Source organism: Gobio gobio, assembly GCF_949357685.1.
Source record: "Gobio gobio genome assembly, chromosome: 15".
NCBI lineage: Eukaryota > Metazoa > Chordata > Actinopteri > Cypriniformes > Gobionidae > Gobio > Gobio gobio.
In genome coordinates, this window is record NC_137108.1 from 18670023 (window position 1) to 18689797 (window position 19775).

Genomic DNA, 19775 nt, shown 5'->3' on the forward strand with positions numbered 1-19775 from the left:
ACACATATAGCATTGATGTGCAATTTCTCCTTTCAAAGTATGTTTAATTATGTGTATTTCTGGTATAAACCTTTTAGTTTAAGATGAAATATTGTTGAGTGGTAAGCAATATTGGATGCAGATTTTAAAATGTTAATTACTATCTTTGTAATAAAAAATGCTCAAGTTTAATTGATTATTTTGTTATAAATAGTCAAGTTTCCTCCCATATTTGAACCAAACTGAGCTGTTAGCAAACATGCAAAACTTAATCTAAACAAAACTGATACAAATCAATGAAATGTCCTGGACAAAGGTCAAGAGAAATGATCAATCATCCACAAACATGTTCTGTTAAGGTAAAAAATTACTAATTTGGGAAGACTGCAATAAACTAATCAGAGGCTCCAAAGATAGAGCAAATCCTGACATTCAAAAAGGGGAAAAGTGCAAGTATCACGGCCTTGGTTAGTTTATATCACAAAAACCTCTTGCAGGAGAACATACATATAAAATATAGGCTAAAATACCAAAACACATCTCACAAAAACTAGTGCACTTTAATGACTATTAATAATATTAATACAAAACTTACATAAGAACTGACTGAATTAAAAAGATTGTTGCTTATCTCTTTAAAGAGAAGTCATATGATGAACAGAATTCAAATCTTGCCAAACTCAGCAGTAGACTAAAAAACAGATGGCATTTTTAAAACGTGCAAAATAGGGCCTAAAACGCTGCCTTTGTTTAATATTTTTCAACAAATTAGGTATCTAAATTGTTTAAAACCCTGACTTGTGATATTTTGTAATTATCTAGCAATAACAATGAAATAAACACCTAAATAAAATGTTTATATTTCATAATTATCTATATTATCAAATTATCAAACATATTTCATTGTTCTCACATTCTCATTTGTGTTTCTAATGTTTTATAGATACAGTAATATGTGTAAAACTGTAAAAACTCTTTGTTATGGCTCCTGCATAGATTTTATATGCATAAAGATACATTATTGCCTTTGTGGTTTTCAAATGGTCTGTGGATGTTACCTATACTATACATGTTCAGACAGAGTAATGAAACCCCTGACCAAACTTGGTGTATCCAAACAGTAAATGTTTGTGATGATTTTCTTAATTCATATTTTCTTACCCATATCATTATTTTATGATTTTTATCTTTTATTAATTATATCTTTGAATTCATACTTTATATATTAACCTCCATCATATATTTAAGTAGTTCATCATTTACGTTTATCCTTTATTCTCTTTGATTTATATCCACTTGTATTCATTTAGCATTTCCCAAGAACATGTGTGTTCACTTTTCACATGTTTATATATGTTAAGAGATCTTTGTTACCTGTGGCTTTGTTAGATATTGGGTGCATTTTAATGACTGGTGTTTCCTTTAGAATTTGAAGGTACTAGATGACATGCTTCTCAAGAAATAGTGCTTGTAAGATGTATGATGGTATAAATAAATTCTTGTTTTGCTTTATTTCTTCTAAAGGTGTCAAAACCACAACGCATATCTATTTCCATCCATCTATTCTTGCAGTTCTTGACTAGAGCTGCGTCTGAAAGCTTAAAAATGCTGTAATTGGAGGATGCATGCAACAAGGCATGTCCGAATCCAATGTTAGCTTCACTTCATGTCTCCTAAGATATCTTCATTTAAAGGATTTTTGAAGGCAGCATAGATGTATCCTTCGCTGCCTTTGATATCTCACAATCTTGTGCTTTCCATTCTGTGACAGTTGAGCTAAAAAATAAATAGTCTAAATAAATGCTGACGATACGCAACTATATTTCTTAACGGCCGGGTGAAATTTACCAATTCACAAGATTAACGGAATGCATAGCTGATATAAAAAATTGGATGACTAGTAATTTTCTACTTCTTAATTCTGAAAAAAACAAAGATTCGAATTATTGGACCAAAAAGCTCTGCAAGTAGTAACCTAGAATACCTTTAAATAATAAAATAGAATACCTGCACATTCTTCAGTTTTCCAGCCTCTTTTTCATATTTGAACCCTCTCCATCAATGACTGTATGATTTTAAGATCCATCTTTTCACACTGAGGACAATTGAGGGATTCAAACACAACTACTAAAAAAGGTTTAAACATTCACTGATGCTCCAGAAGGAAACGCAATGCATTAAGAGCCGGGGGGTGAAAACCTATTGAATTTGAAAATCAAGGTAAATTGTACTTAATTTGTCTTCCGGGAAACATGCAAGTATCTTCTGTTGCTTCTGAAAATGATATTTAAACAAAATAATAAATCTTCATCCTGTTCAAAAGTTTTCACCCCCCGGCTCTTAATGCATTATGTTTCCTTCTGGAGCATCAGTGAATGTTTGAACCTTTTTAGTAGTTGTGTTTGAATCCCTCAATTGTCCTCAGTGTGAAAAGATGGATCTTAAAATCATACAGTCATTGCTGGAGAGGGTTCAAATATGAAAAAGAGGCTGGAAAACTGAAGAATGTGCAGGACCTGGAGGATTTTTCTGCAGAACATTGGGCAGTTTAACTGCTCAGGACAAGCAAGGGACTCGTGAACAACCATCACAAAACAAAAAAACAGCCGTGGATCATCCAGGGAACGACACACAGCACTGAGAATCAATGGTTCATAAACTTTTTATCAGGGTTATTTTAATAAATTCAGCTATTTTTTTCGTCTTGTGGACTATATGTAAACATTTTTTATGTAAAATATCTTATTCAGGACAGTACTAATTAAAAAATAACATGCATTCTGTATGATTCCTCTTATTTAGTTAAAATTATTCCCATTTTCACAGATTCTGCAAACGGTTCACATACTTTTTCATGCCACTGTATATTACTGATCCGCCCGCATTGACACTATATGAGAACTGAACTGAGCTGGATGACATCACTGTTTTAAAACAATCTGCATTGTAAAAAGCGCTATATAAATAAAGGTCACTTGACTTGACTAGGCTCTCTGCTACAAGGGCCCTTCACTTCTCTCTGCAAGATTATTATAAACTCCGATCTCAGATCCTTGATCTCAGACGTAGACTTTGAATTTACTTTCATTTATTTCATTGCAATATTGCACTCAGTTGTTAAAAGTTGATTCTTGTTTTCTCAAATTTATTCTCCACTTGTTATTCCTTTATTCTTAATACAATTTTATATTCTTTACTTATTCGTCTGGCTGGAACTTTAGCGGTTTGGTCGTGCAGCTTACTTATAGGATAATATCTAAATAGGACAGCTGACTGAGCTTTATCATGGAAAACTGATCTTGTTTGATGATCAACAAGATCTACAGCACTAAAAGGCAGGACTTACACTTGTTTGAGCAGCACTCAATATCCCATGTTCACGTGGTGCAGCGCATCAGCAGCTTCCGCGTCATGCACAGTCACATGTGGCGCCTGTTTAGTTTCACTTCCGCGTTTGAATAGAAACAATTAAAATCCTTTAAATCATGCCAACGTTTTAACGCTACTATAATCCGAAGTTTGTTTATTCAATGTGTGATTATCGATACTAGCGGATATTTTGACGGAATGCCGTTAAGTGTTGTTTAAAGACATCAAGCTCGACAGTTTTGGAAAGAGAAGAACCCCAGGTTGGGTTTCCACATCTAGTTGACACCTTCCACTTTTCCTTTTTCTACAGTTAACACTGTCATAAGAATTCCAAAAGGTACGTGTGTGTTTATCTTTGTGCATTTATTCAATTTCATACACATTAAAGGTTGCAGCTTATGCTAACAGCAGCTTGTTTATCTGGTTTCCTAACTAAAGTTCTCAATTACCGTTTGCTCACTTGAACTTGGATTCGTGAAGTTTAACTTTTGTTGTTGTCTTTTTGAAACCGTTTTCAGCGATATTACATAAGGATTACATCGTTTCTGGCATTACAACCAGGAATTGTAATAAACATGCACTGTAAAATCAATTTTAGTAACGGGTTCCATCTGTGGTCTTTACAAATATGATGACGTATAATTAAGGACATAACAGTAATGACCTTTCACCTGTGTTCTAAGAGTTTTCTTATTTATTTTACTTGGGAAGTACACATAAGATGTACCCAATTAAAAAAAACGTGTAGCTGAATAAAATGTTATAAAATATGCAAGATGTTCTGAGATACCAAAAGTAATTGGAGTTAACCAAGAAAATGGACACTGTTCGTCTCATTTGTGTCCCTGAGTTCTTTACTAATAATATAATACATTATTCTGCATAATAAAATATACATTACATATTGTGTAATGCTACTGCCACACTGCCCACATTTCCGTCATGGGATTGTATGTACTGTATGCATGCATCCATCAGTCAGTCATTGGATGAATTCACTGACAAGTTTATTTCATGCCCTTTTCCCATCAGGCGTGTCACCTCTGAAAGCCATGTTGCTGACTGTGAGAATAATCACTCCTCTTTTCATACTACTTGCTGGAGTGCAAGCTAAGTTCAACATAGAAAAATGCAAGCTGACTTCACCCAGCGTTTCTGAGCAAAGCGCACTCCGTTTACTGGAGCCTCTCACCAATCAAACGTAAGCCAGCTTTTTTGCAAGTTTGTCTCGCATTCATGTTTGCAAGTTGTGCTGGTCTTGTTAAATTTGGCAACTTACTAACTATCCTCATACTCATTCTGAACAGCTTCACCGCGAAAGGACAGGAGGAGAAGGAACAATATTCATACATTTTTCAGGTGTGTGGAGATGCTGGCGGAGTGAAGGATGCGGGTCTTGTGCAGCAAGACAAAACCGGGAAGCTGGTCCGAATTGGGAACTACAATACAACACGAGCGATTAAAGGAAGTATGTTACATTGCTTGACCTTTAGAAATGAAATATCACACGTGGACTTTCCTGGACCCATTATGGTCTTCAGTATCTGTTTTCAAGTGAATTGCATATTAAATTGATGGTTAATTATGGATTGTGGCTTTTGTTTAGTTTATTTACATAGTAGCAGTTGGCAGGAATGTATTTGCAATGCAACACATGCACGCATCAAATTTGACAAAATTACAGAACTTATTCCAGGTGTCACAGGAAGTCTTGTTAATTCATTTTCTACATTAGTTCTTCTTTTATTCTTGGTGCAGGTGACTGGATTTTGCTCATCTATGAGGAGGGCGAGAAATATGACAGCCACTGTTCAAAAGAGGCAAGAAAAGCCATGATTATGATTTCATGCAGCACAAGTGCTAAGGTATGAACTTTTATGCTTTTTAAATGGTATAGATTGCATGTTGAGATGTATAAAGTGGAACGGCTTGCTAGGATTTGTTGGATTATCTGCACATACAGTCATGTGCAAAATGTTAGTACACCCTATTGAATTCCATGGTTTTCTGTATCAGGACATAATAAATAAAAATAAAAAAACATCTGGTTCTTGGCAGGTCTTAATTTGGAAAATAAAACCTTACTGTTACCATAGGAATTAAGAGGTTAAGTAACGGTCAGGCACTGCTAACAGGCACTACTAATCAAATGCCTTTGCTTAACTGATCACCAGCAAGTGTGATCACATCACAAAGCAGAAGTTTTGGCAGTTTGCTGGTCTGGAGCATTCAGGTGTGTGTTAACACAATACCAAGGAGGAAAGACATCAGCAATGATCTTAGAGAAGCAATTTTACAAGGCCATTTCCAAACTATTTGAAATCCATCATTCTACAATGAGGAAGATTATTCACAAGTGGAAGACATTCAAAACAGACACCAATCTTCCCATGAGTGGACGTCCCAATAATTTCACCCCAAGATCAGACTGTGTAATGCTCAGAGAAATTGCAGACAACCCAAGAACTACACCTCACACTCAACAGGCCTCATTTAATATGTTAAATGTTAAAGTTCATGACAGTACATTTAGAAAAAGATGGGTCAAGTATGGCATTTTTGGAAGGGTTGCCAGGAGAAAGCCTCTTCCCTCTAAAAAAAAACATGGCAGCATGGCTTAGGTTTGAACAATGAACAATGTCCTTTGGACAGACGAGACCAAAGTGGAGATGTTTGGCCATAATGCACAGCCCCAACAGCATATCAGCACCCCTCATACCAAAAGTCAAGCATGCTGTTGGAGGGTTGATGATTTTGGGCTTGTTTTGTAGCCACAGGACCTGGGCACCTCACAGTCATTGAGTCAACCATTAACTCCTCTGTATACCAAAGTATTCTAGAGTCAAATGTGAGACCATCTGTCCGACAACAAAAGCTTGGCTAAAATTGGGTCATGCAACCGGACAATGATCCGAAGATCACCAGCAAATCTACAACAGAATGACAGAAAAAGAAAAGAATGAAGGTGTTGCAATGGCCCAGTTGAAGTCCAGACCTCATCCTGACTGAAATGCTGTGACAAGAGCTGTGCTTAAACATATGCCCACAAACCTCAACAAAATGAAGCAATGTTATAAAGAGTGGACCAGAATTCCTTCAGAATGATGTGAGAGACTGATAAATCATGCTGAAAATGATTACTTCAAGTTATTGCTGCTAAAAGTGGATCTACAGACAATTGAATGATAGGGTGTCCTACCCATGGTTGTTATATCTTGACTTTATTTTTGCTAAATAAATTATAACATAGCGTAATATGTCATGGGTTTTATTTTCCAAATTTTAAGACCTGCCAAAAACTAGATGATTTTTTTTATTATGACCTGTTACAGAAAACCATGGAGTTCAATATGGTGTCCTAACATTTACACATGACTGTATGCTCCTCATTGAATCAAAGTTAAAATTTTGAAACATTTCAGTTGACCAGGACTATCGGGTCAGGTCATTCCGTGTCCAAATAACCACATGGACACGGACCATGTGCGTGCATCACCTATCAATGACATACCCGCATTACCTTCTTTCCGGTTTGTTTTATTTTGTAGAAACCATGGAAACACCAAAGTCGCTTTATGTTATGTGTTTTATTAGACAGGTGAGCAACTGTTTGAATACATCCATCGACAGAAAACTAATCATTGTTATACAGCTCAACACAGTTAGTCTTATTGTTTAAATCTTGTTTTCTTGATTTACCGCGAGTACCATGTTTTACCATGTCTAATATCAATCTAGCTTACTGCAGTGTGCAACCAGTGTCTCATAGTAGCCGCTGAGCGAACAAACAGAGTAACATTATTTATAATATAACTTTCAACACACTCAAATGTATGTAATATGATAAAACAGAGCTGCATTACCCCACATACGCATGAGCGAAAGAAGCATAAGCGGTCGTCTGCAGCATAATAAAAGTGCAGCAAAATCAAGGTGTCATCAAGCTACGCCTTTGTTTTGAATAATATTGTGGCTTTAATAGTGATGAAAGCCAAAATATTAAATGCCATGGATTAATATTTACAGAGTAATCCACTGTTTGGTAGAGTGGGCTCAGCTGAGATTTGGAATTTCTAAAAAATGATTTTAGATGGCAGCATCGTTATTTTATTTTTACAGAGATTGGTAGGTCTGTTTGTAAAGTATGTTGTCTTTGGCCATCTTTGTTGCATTAAATGGCAATAGTGACAGTTCAGAAAAACTTTTGTGTTTAAAGGGGTCATACCAAACAGTTTCCTATAGAGTAGTATTGCATCCTTCATATCTCCGAAAAGTCTTAAATTTTATCTTATTAATAAAAGACAGATACGCTGTACCGATTCTTTCCGAAAACAGCCAAACTCGTGAAGGCTCGCAGTGGGAGGAGCTAAAGAATCTTGAGCACATACACACACACTCCCTGGATAACTTTCGATTCACTATACGTTCGTGTTGTTGAAATTATGTGGACTTACACATGCCGATTGCCAACAAAACAGACATTTGATGCAGTTTCTCTCACCGCCTGCGGTTTTGACTCACTTAACACACTTGCAGAACTCTGCTGCTGCTCCGGAAAAACAAACTGCATCCACTGTTTCCTTAACACTGGGTTATTTGGGAAGCTGAACAAGGTTATCCTTTCCTCACAAGCAGAAACACACTTCTTTAGTGACATTTTTGGTTTTGTGGTCTAAAAATAAAATGACAGCGCTGACGCTTTCGTAACCTGAACGAAGCTCTTTGTTGATGCTCTTGCTCTAGTTCTGGTTGATGTGCACGCGCATAGTGCTCATACAAGGAATTCTGCCCTTTATGACTTCATAAAGGGGCCATACTCAGAAAAAAAAACTTTCCAAAACTTGTTCGAATCCTGAAGGAGTGTATTTGGCACAGAAATACTCTCTTACATCCAACTAGGTTTTTTTTTTTTTCTGGCCATGTTTAGCATGATAATCCAACTCTTTAACAGTGTAAATAAGCCAGAATGCATGAAATTTATATTTCACAGTTTACTATTTGCCCCCAAATAGTTTTGTTATGTGTTTTTGTTGTTTTTATTTTGTTTTGTTTTTACCTTTAACTTATTTGTATTTTATTTTTAGTAATTTTAATACTTCAATATTCTTTTAAGTTTTTTCATCTAATATTTCTGTTTTGTTTAAGCTTATTTCAATTACTTAATTAAAAAAAAAAAGTTTTATTTTAAGCTAACAGCAATAAGACTGACTTACACTACTCAAGGTTTCCATTTCAAACATTTTCTTCAGTATAATGTCAGGACAGTTGTATCACTCTGACATTTTTACTTTATACCCCTTAAATATTTAAATAAATAAAAAATGCATCTATGAATTGCTTTTCAATGTTTTTTAAATATATTATAAGATCTCGACAAGGACAACAATTGAGCATCATTATTGACCCTCATAACATTTGTTGTGCTTCTGTCAAAATGTGACCCACATGACTTTGATATTGTTGCTGAAATTTGTGTAATGCAAAATTATATCAGAGTGTCTATTTACACTAACTCCTCCCACAATTATCTGATTGAGCCAGACAAAATTACAAAACAAATCCTGTTGGTAACTGGAGCAGTGGTGTGGAGAGTAAGGCGGGTAGAGTTAGTTTTTTGACATGACTCTCCTTGTATTCATATGCACTGAATATGGTGTTATTGTATACTGCTTTATAATATACTGCAATACACTGAGGTGTAAATATTACTGCACTATTTGCACAAAGTATAAATCGCATCTAACAACTATTTACACTTAGTGCAAAGGAAATAGCCACTGTCAAATTACATACCTTCAACAGGGTTACTAGCAGGGCTTGACATTTAACACTCGCCATCTGCGATTGGATTTCAGCAGTGGCGTGTAACGCAGTCACTCCTACTAGTCACTTTGGCGGGTTGAATATTATATATACATTTTTCAATTGTAGTCTTTAAAAAGGCATATAAAATAAACGAAGTGCAATGTAGAATTATCAAAAATATAGATTTTTCAATACTGAAATATCTGAAACGCTTCCAATACTCATTTTCCGCAGAATAGATGCATGATACCAGCTGTGCTTTCTCGCTCTCTCATGATCTCTCTGACAGCGATTTGACACACAAACCCGCCTCCACTCACTAACTCATTTCTTTTGCTCCGGATGAATATTGTTGGTGTTACAGGGCTGGAATTTCGGCGTGGGTTTGCACATAATTTTACTCATTCCCGCTGATATTGCACACATAAAGCCACCCTCAGTTCGTTTTTGCTGCTTATTGCGCTTAAACGGTCAAATACACACAAAATAATGTTGGCGAGTATTCATGTAAACATATGTTTTAACACGGTTATGTTTTAAGTGTAAACAGTTGAGAAGGAAAACACATGTGTAATAGTATAATGGATCTGTGCGTCAGGTCTTAAAGTGACAGCAGCCTAATTTACCTGCTGCCGAATTTTAAAAATATTTATATGGCAGTTTTTCCCCATGGTATCGATGTGAAAACTTTGGAAAACCACAAGCCACAGAGGCTGGTGAGCAAAAAAGTTAATGTCAAGCCCTGGCTACTAGCATTAATGCACTGTCATTTTTGGACTAGATAATTATCCCAGGTATGCAAGATAGCATAGCTTTTACCATGGCGATAACCTAATCAACTCAGTAGTTTCCTTATTAATCATTAATTGCTTTGTTTTGTTTTTTTGTTAGATTGACTTTTCAGTGGTTTTGGAGGACAATCAGAAGAATGAGGACTGTTATTACCTGTTTGAGCTGGACACCAATTTACTCTGTCCTGCAACCCCATCCAAACTCAGTGGCGGCTCCATATTCCTTATTGTGTGAGTGCTTCAACATTCTCAGAGGGATCATCATACCATTAGTGGCAATCAAGGAGAAACATTAATGCACAAACTTTACATGTAATGTTCCGGTTTGCTGTTCACAGTGTATTCTCCTGCCTGGCTGTGTATCTTACCGGTGGATTCCTCTATCAGCGACTGGTAGTTGGAGCCAAGGGAGTTGAACAGTTCCCCAACTATGCCTTTTGGTCACAGATCGGCAACTTATCTGCTGTAGGTGTAATCACGTACATACATCTCTGTCTCCTGTTTCAGTCATTCTTTGTCTTTATGAACCAAATACCATTTTATCACCCTAACAGGACGGATGTGATTTCGTCTGCCGATCCCGTGGTAACAGAGAACAACCCCCCACATACAGAGGTGTGGCAACTGAACCTCTTGGGGAGGAGCCAGAGGAAAGAGATGACCATTTACTTCCCATGTGACCAAATCATAACAACCAATTAGAAGAGGTTGGACAGTTATTACGGTTTTGAAACCCAAAGAGAGATGTTCAGTTCAGCAGGCGTGTTCCTAGTTCAGAAGAGCTGCTGTAGTTTTTTTTTTTTTACCTTCCCAATAGCACTTATTCTCTATTTAACCCTTAAACTGTTAATTTGGTGTTTGCTATAGTATTCAGAAATCCAAAGACCCACAGATATATTTGATTATTTGATATTTATGACAAGATATTATCATCAACATGCAACACTGCCCCTGTTTTCAGTCTCTATAGGAAGTAAAAGACATCAGTGCTGCTTGACTGAGTGATATGGTCACCACATAGATGTAGTTGGGTATAAAGTACAAGTATTTATTTTGATTTGAATGGTTAATCAAGTTTTACTTGCAGTATGAACCCATGTTTGATAAAACTTAAATGATGTTTTTTAGCTCATGCTCCGCTAACTCAATCGATTCAATGTTCAAAATGAGTTTTTCTATTTCTGAATTTTCAAAAAAACTGAAATTGATTATTTGAAAGATTATACTCACAAATATGCTTCGCTTTACATTCCAAATTGGCTATTTGTTGTGGAATAATATGTTAGTGTGGAGAAGTTATAAGGATCAGGCCTGTTACAACCTATTAACGATAATTTGCGATCATAAATGTTAATAAGATACATTTGAGGAAAATGCAGCTCTCAGAAGATAAAAATGTGTTCTTGGAGAGAACCATCTGTGGCACATTATCACTGATAACAATGAACAGTTTGGAAATGTGAAAGGAAATGTTGCCATTTCCATTCTTTTCATCTTGTTTTGTTTTTCTGAATTTTGGCTACTTGATATTGCAAATATTAATGTGAGTTTTTTGACTGGGGGATCCATTTCATACGGTAGGAATTACTGTAAATCCTCATTGGAAACCACAGGACAAAATTTCAGATTATGTCATTTTTCTTTTAACGCTTTTGTTAAAGTATTGTGTGTTTGAATGCACTGAAGCTTTAAGCTTGACTTTGTTTTAGTGGAGTAATTTTCTTTATGCCCTTGAGGAGCTGAGATCATAAATGAGTATAAACACTCCTGTTTTTGAGCTATAGATCATAGCATTACAACTATTTACAAAATCAGGAGGAACAGACCTGATGGTTATAAACCCAAGCCATACAAGGTGCTCTACTGTTATGTATCATTGACGTGTTGGTCTGTGTATAAAGGTGAGTTAGAGGATCTTTGAAAAGCACTTCTATAGTATCAGATTAGAAATGCTGGTTTAGTTTATGCTATAATAATTAGAGTCCATATCAATAGCAGAAAGGTATGACACATTTGGCTTGATGTTATTCCAACGTACTTCATCAGATACAGGCCTGTGCAAAGAGGTGACTTCACTGTTGTTGCAACTGCTTTATTATTCTTTACCATTTAAGTGTGAAAATATTCTTTTTTTTTTTTTGCTTTGGAAAATATGAATAAAGTGTTTTGATTACTGAATTGTGTATGCACCTGCGTAGTTCTTCACAGTGTTTACATTTTGCTGGATATTCTATAAATAGAGAACTAGAAAATTATTTCTGGCTTGCACGACTAAAGCTTTACAACTTAACTAATCTTTGACCCTAACAGGTCTTTGACACAAGCTGGATGATTACACATTGTCAAATAATTTCTTCACTTCCTCTATTATTGGCATAAAGTTGAATGATATGGTATATTGAGTTTTTAGTGGCGTATGTGCATGTTGGGTGAAAATGAGTATTATATTACACATACATTTCCTGTGAGACCATTTTAGTGCCTAAAAGAAAAAATGAAAATTCCCCCATGATTTACTCAACTTCAAGTCATCCTGGGTATGTATATAACATTCTTCTTTCAGACGAATACAATCTGAGTTATATTAAAAAATGTCCTGGCTCTTCCAAGCTTTATTTATTTATATTAATAGAAAAACTTTAAAACACATAAAGCAAAATTACAATTGCACATTGAATCATCTTATTCAACCATTCTCTTCACAAAATTAACATTCTTTCACCAAAACCATTTTTAACATTCACAGTAGGCTTATAACCTTACAATTTTATAATTGCATTTGCAGTCCATTCTCAGTCTTAATTATATAGGGATTGTTTTTTAGAAATATCTTCTCAAAAATAGGTACCTTTCTTTCTTCCAGACAGTACATTTCTAAAGCTTTAAAGTACATATTTAGCCTTTTATTAAAATATGACAATAAATCCATGCTTCCTTTTCCTTCTCCTGCCATGTTTCTCCTTACCCAAATAGTATATCTAGCAACAGTTAACAACACATTAACAATATTTTGATTTTCACATTTTTCATTAACACCAAATAGGAAAACACACTTCCATTCTTTTTCATCCTCAATTTCACAATTTTTATCCCCCAAGAAGCCTTTTATTACATTTTAAATTTTTTCTTTAAACGTTTGTAATTCTTTACATAATACAAACGTGCAATATTCCTTCATTTCTTTCATTACACACTTTACACAATGAATCCTCAGCTTTTCCTATTTTGTGTAATTTTGTCCTAGTAAAAATTATATTGTGTCTTATCTTAAAGTCCAGAATTTCCATTTTTACATCCATATACCATTTGGATAGATTTATCCATAATCTCTTTTCATCCAAATCAATAAAAACACTTTTCCAAAACTGATTAGCTATTGGTTCTTTAAACACCATTTTCTTAAACATATATAAAAATCCTTAACAGATTTGAAACATAACTTTTCCATATCTTTAGGTCCTCTTACAAGCACTTGCATTGCGTTACCTTCTTTCTCTTCCTCATTCTTCTCTATTTCCTTTAACCATTCTTTTGGTATCGCCTCTTTTACCTGATCATACTGTTGCTTTAAAGTTTTAACATTAAAATCCTCTTTTGTTTCTTCCACCCCATCAATAATAGCTTGTAATGGTAAAAAACCTTCTATCACTTCATATAGAACATCTCTTACTATTTTAAACCCCGCTTCAATCCAAAATTTAAAATATAATTATTTTCCCTTGTATAAGATGTTTTCATTTAGAAACAGTGGCTGATTTAAAACTTCATCCCTCTTTTCTGGTTTAAAACATACATTGGGTAAAAACTCCTTTCATGCTTCCAAAACTTCTTTATAGAACTCCGGGATCCCTTTTAACATTTCTTGTTTTAATTTCATACACAAAATATTGTTCCCTATTCCCATATTCCCACACTAGTTTAAATAAAAACTCATAGTTTTCTTCCATTCAACCACATTTTCTTCATTAAAAAACTTTTTCACTGTTTTAATTCTGAAACTCTTTTTCTTTAGCTCTTTAGCTCAGGATCTTGCAACCCCAATCCACCATCTCTATTATAGTTTTATAAGCAATTTTTGCTGGTTTAGAATCCCATATAAAATTTAATGCTGCAGTTTTGACCCTTCTGATAATCCATGTAGGCATTGGCACCACGCCTAAAACATACCACATTTTGACAGTATTAAAGCATTAAAAGCCAATACCTTCCCTTTTATTGTTAATTCACTTAATTTCCAATAATTTAGAATCCTTTCCATTTTCCCAACCACCTCTTCCCACAGCAAATCTCTCGCTACTTTCTCATTCTTCCCAATCCAAACCCCTAAAATTTTCAAGTGGTCTTCTTCTTTAAATGAGTAAAAACTTTGCACTTTCCCCTACAATACCTTTTAATCATATTCATCGCTTTTCTTACGTCATTCACATCTCTTAGTATTATAGTCATATCATCTGCATATTGGTAAACTTTCTCTAACTCTCCTAGGCCTTTAATTTCTATTCCCTTAATTCCCTTTTCCTCTTTTACAGCCAACCCCAATGCTTCTGCCACTAAACTACAACAAAGCTGATAGTGGACATCCTTGTCTTATAGACCTTGTTCATTTAAAAGTCTCAGTCACAAAACCATTACATTTAATTTGACTTCTTACATCTTTATATAAGATCTTTATCCAATTTATAAACTTCTCCCCAAAACCATACTGTTTCAAGACCCCAAATAAAAATGGATGCTCCACCCTATCAAAAGCTTTCTCCAGATCCAAGCTAATCACATAACCTCTTTTCTTTTCTGAAATCATTAAACTAACCGCATCTCTTATATTACTAATAGTATCCGTAATATCCCTTCCCCTTATTGCAGATGCTTGATTTTATGTTCGGTAAAATCAACTTCAATCTATTAGCTAAAATTTTTGCTAAAATTTTAAAATCACTATTCAACATTGTTCTTGGCCTATAATTTCTTATATCTTGAATATCTCCTCTTTTTTTTTAATATAAATTAATTTAATCAAACCTATCCCCATAAAATTACTCATTTCATCCCTTTTACAAATTTCATCATAAACTCCCTTTAAAATCGGTATCAATACTCTACTAAAAACCTTATAAAATTAATTTGGTATGCCATCTCTTCCCGAACTCTTCCCATTACTCAATTGCATAATTGCCTCTTCAATTTCCTCTTTTTCTATTTTTTTCTCAGCCAACTTTTTGTCCTCATTATCTACTCTTGTTTTTATTTATCCTTCTAAAAATTCTTTATCTTCTTTATTCAGTCCCTCACTTGTAAGTAATCCTTCATAATAATCTTTGATTTCCTTTAATATAGCTTGTGTTTCTGTCACTGTTTCTCCTCCTTTACTTCTTATCTCTTTGATCATCCCTGATCTTTGTCTACTCTTCTCCATATTAAAAAATAATTGTGTACCCTTTTCTCCTTCTACTAGGCTATATACTTTGCTCTATTTCTTATCATTGCCCCTTTACATTTTCTTTCTTCTATTTCTTTTATTTTTTCCTCCAAATGTATAATTCTTTGTGAATCCTTTCCATCCTTCATTTGCTCTTCTTTCAATACTTCAATTCTTTTTTAGCTTTTTGCATTAAAACACTGTATTCCTTAGAATATTTACTTATTTCAGTCCAAGCTTTATAATGGCAGTGAATGGCTGTTTCTGTTTTGAAGTCCATAAAAGTGCATCTATCAATCATAAAACTGCTCCACACGGCTCCGGGGGGTTAATAAAGGCCTTCTGAAGCGAAACGATGCGTTTGTGTAAGAAAAATATCCATATTTAAAACTTTACAAACTGTAATCTCTAACTTCGTACGCGTTCACAATCACTAGAGAATTGCGTTCCAGCATTCCAACATATTGCTTCATTTCAGAAGGCCTTTATTAACCCCCCGGAGCCGTGTGGAGCACTTTTATGATGGATATAGATACACTTTAATGGACTTCAATACAGAAACAGCCATTCACTGTCATATAAAGCTTGGAAGAGCCAGGGCATTTATATATACTCCGATTGTATTCGTCTGAGAAGAATGTGAAGGTGAAGGTGAGTAAATCATGGGCTAATTTTCATTTTTGTGTGAACTACCCCTTTAATGAAAGTCTTGGAAATATGGAAACTTAAAATGATAAAAACTGCTCAGTGAACAGAAATGTGCAGATGTAGTGCTCCTTTTAAAACATGGATCATAAATCACTAAATTAACTGTATCTCTAACAGTGATGTATGTGTGGTATTACACAAGTTTCAAATTTCAAATAAGTGGATGAAACATCAATATCAGCCCCTTTAGTGGGTGGACGGGGCTGTGATAGGCCTCCTGCTCACGTCAATCATCTTCACACACAATGCCGATTGGCTGCTTCGCTGCATCAGTACCCGCGGAAGTTTGTACAGAGAGAATCGGCGTACTGTCAGTTAAATTTTAAAAATACTTGTCCGTTTTTCAGCACAAACTCTGTCGTTCCGCGTGTAGCCTCGTGAAAGACGACGAGAAACAAGGAGAAAATGAATTTTAAAAGAACGAATTCCGCGTAGAGAACAACAAAGCTCGCATGAAGTGTTAGCACCTGACAGCTAGTGAGTTAGTTAGTATTGTGTAGCTCGTTGTTAATTTAGTTACATTTTTTATCGGTTGCCAACTCCATAAACAGCCTCGAAAAGGAGCAAATATCGATTTCACCTGCAGTTTATCAGCTGTTCTGCTTTCATGCTTTAGTTAGTGTCAAAAGTGTTTCATATTGACAGTTGTGATATTTTTGTTTTGATTAGCATGCTAAGCTAGGCGCAGCGCGAGCTGGCATTCATCAATCTGGATTTACTTCAAATCAGTAACGTTATCATCCTTCATACATCACTCGTGTTGTGTCATATACTCTCATCTTCACACGACGAGGACTAACACAACAGGTAAAGTGAACCAGTAGGCATTATAACTTGGCAGATAATAGCAGAATGCTGTGTGAAGGCATGTAGATCTCTTGACTCTCCTCACCTGTGCATGTGTGAGTATGTGATTCAGTTTAGAATAGTATGGAAGGTTTCTTTCACCCCAAAATCAAAAGTAAAAAACAACAACAACAGCATTTCTTTAATTATATTTTTGACATTGGCATAGGCAATACTATGACATATTTTTTATTTTGAAATCACAATAAGCTAGCACCCCAACAAATACCACCACCATGATCTCCAAATACTTCATAACAATTAAGTAAATTAGTGCATCTTGGTTTCTGATGCATTAATGAAGTAATGTTTCAATGCAGTCTTATTTATGTCCCTTAGAATAAGCTTCTTTTTCCTTATAGTTTTTTCCCCCCTTATAATATATAATATATTATCATATTATATATATGGAATATTTATAAATATAATAATAAATGATCACTTATGTTGTAATATTATTTTATTATTAAATAACTTAACCTCCTGGGTGACACTGCCCTCGTACGAGGACATTATATTTTAGTGAATTTCTCTGACACCATACATGTCACAGTTTTGGATGTCCTGTAAAGAGCACATTCAGGACTTTTCAGAGATTCCATTTGTTTTGAGGTTTCACCAGGACAGCAACTTCCCCTTGGTCTTTAAAAATGACTGAATGATTAAATCTTTCATTGGAATGAAATATTATAATATTTTGTAATTGGCATTTAAATCTGACTCATGACAATCAACGTCTTAGGGAAATGTTATGTAGTTTCTAATCAAAATATGACTTTCTGGATTTTCTTTCTGCATTGGATTGAATGGGAAAACCCAAGTATGGCCATTTTAGCCATATATTGCATAATGTCAAATGGAATAACAATTAATTAATTCCGTTATATCTTTCATAATAGTTGAGAATCATCTTTAAATAAAGTTTGGTCAAAAAAAAAAAATAATACTGAAAATTGATTGGTGAATGAAAAAATAAAATCACATTGTTTTTGCCTATACGTGGCATTTTTAAACAACTGAGTTCCACTTATGAGGACATAGCATAATATATGAATAAAAGGTAACACTTTACAATAAGGTTTCATTTGTTAACATTAGTTAATGTATTAACTATCCATGAGAAAAACATTTGTTACTGTATTTGTTAACGTTAGTTAATGAAAATAAAGCTGTTCATGTTAGTTCACATTAACTAATGTTAACAAATACAACTTTTGATTTTAATAATGTATTAGTAAATGTTGAAATTAACATTAACAAAGATGAATAAATGCTGTAGAAGTGCAGTTCATATTAACTAATGTAGTTAACTAATGAAACCTTATTGTGAAGTGTTACCCAATAAAATATCATTTTTCAAAAAAATTTTTTTTTCCATTTGTGTCAATGTAATGACATGAAAAAATGCTAAATTAAAAAGACTTTGTTTTCCTGAGCTTGGAAGGTTAACATTTTATATGTGCATAATTTAATATTTGTAGATTTGTATTTTTATAACTGTCATTGTTTTACATTAAATGAAAACCTAAGTTAGTTTTATTTAAACTGTTTGTGTTTTGTTACTAATATGTCTGTCATTTCTTTTTTTATTTAGTGGTTCATCATGCTGGGGGAGTGTGGCATGAAAAAATGGGAGAGACTAGCACTCAGGAGGAACTCAGTTACAATGCTGCAGGATTTAGTGGTGGATGATCTTCTGATCCAGTTTCTGCAACAAGATGAAATCCTCACAGACAACATGGCAGAGAACATTATGGTAAGTTTAAAGATTAATATCAGTTATATATTGGATAGATCCACATGGAATCTGCCTTCAACTCAACCACTGCATAAAAATATGTTGTAAATAGAAAATGCTGTTGCAACTGAAATTTGAATTGGAATGCTGTAATCAACACTTTCTGAAGTTTTTAAGATTTTTTAATGTTAAATTTACACTCTCTTAACCAGTTTATTGTTCATTGACTATTATTAGTATGCCATTCATGGGTTTATCGCCCCCAAAAGTGTAAACATTAAACCTCCCAGGCACCATCAAAACATTGAGAGCGGCCGCTCAGATCTGTCAATATCTTTCCAGCTCAGCCTATAGCAATAATTTGGGGCGTGGCTATGGTAGAAGGCAGGGCCTAGAGGTCTACACGGAGGAACCGGGACCCGTACGGGTTTGCGTCTATATTTTAAATGGTCAGCCGGGTCTGGGTTGGGTCCCAATCTATTACTTCACGTCTCGGATCTGTTTAACGTTGTGTGTAATACCCAAGTCGATTGGACACCCGGCCGTGATCATTCAGCACTGTCCGTGTTTTGTAATGTGCAACTTTTACAATTAGAATGAGAAAAGTGTGAGCCACGAAATAAGGTGAAAAAAACACAAGCGTGTCCAGCTGTCAGAAGCAGAGCGGGCTGAGTTAATGCGGGCACACGTGATCATGAGTTTTCCTGTTTCTTTCTGTACAGCAGTAAATGCAAGCAAAGCCTTGCACAGTGCACACTCACATTTAACATATTTCAAATCAGCTACAAAATCTGAGATGAACAGTCACATGAACGTTTTCTATGATGCTCAAATTGCGTTAAAAAGCATTGGCTACATTTTAGGTTGCTTTAGCTAATGCGCATGTGCAGTCTCAAGCGCGCGCACTTCATAATAATCTAATGAATTAACTGTCTTGTTATATCTATATTTCTGGTCAGACTTAGCCTGGGAAAACCCAGACAACTTCCGGCAAATTTAGATTTGCTCTGCAAGTAGTCTGGGAAAGAGCCCATTCAAACCCATTTCTAAGCCCTAGAAATCGAGGCACCAATCAGAAACGTTGAGGCGGGCTTTACACGATGATGACAGCGCAGCGACAGTG

The 19775-nt window shown here is 34.9% G+C and overlaps 2 protein-coding genes across 4 annotated transcripts in view; both read left to right on the top strand.

The window, feature by feature from the left end:
- Positions 1 to 3370: 3370 nt before the first annotated feature.
- m6pr (mannose-6-phosphate receptor (cation dependent)) lies at positions 3371 to 12127 on the top strand. Its single transcript, XM_079837541.1, has 7 exons — positions 3371 to 3685; positions 4381 to 4549; positions 4656 to 4816; positions 5107 to 5213; positions 10045 to 10175; positions 10283 to 10409; positions 10499 to 12127. Exons 2-7 carry the CDS (start codon positions 4401 to 4403, stop codon positions 10622 to 10624), a joined length of 801 nt encoding a protein of 266 aa, XP_079693667.1. The 5' UTR covers positions 3371 to 3685; positions 4381 to 4400; the 3' UTR covers positions 10625 to 12127.
- Positions 12128 to 16306: 4179 nt separating this feature from the next.
- casp2 (caspase 2, apoptosis-related cysteine peptidase) overlaps positions 16307 to 19775 on the top strand; it is a 45468-nt gene continuing 41999 nt past the window's right edge. For 2 of the 3 annotated variants that reach the window (XM_079837527.1, XM_079837528.1), the window contains exons 1-3: positions 16323 to 16545; positions 16738 to 16875; positions 18509 to 18670. In XM_079837527.1, the coding sequence (XP_079693653.1) occupies positions 18518 to 18670 (153 nt within the window). In that variant the 5' untranslated portion in view covers positions 16323 to 16545; positions 16738 to 16875; positions 18509 to 18517. Of the gene's footprint in view, positions 16876 to 18508; positions 18671 to 19775 lie in introns of all 3 variants that reach the window. The other variant, XM_079837526.1, reaches the window with a different exon arrangement.

Bases quoted from the DNA above. Each gene is read 5' to 3' on its own strand.
- m6pr (XM_079837541.1), top strand. From the start codon at position 4,401: ATGTTGCTGACTGTGAGAATAATCACTCCTCTTTTCATACTACTTGCT. The intron at 4,550-4,655 runs GTAAGCCAGCTT...CATTCTGAACAG, and splicing joins GAGCCTCTCACCAATCAAAC to CTTCACCGCGAAAGGACAGG. The intron at 10,176-10,282 runs GTGAGTGCTTCA...TGCTGTTCACAG, and splicing joins GGCTCCATATTCCTTATTGT to TGTATTCTCCTGCCTGGCTG.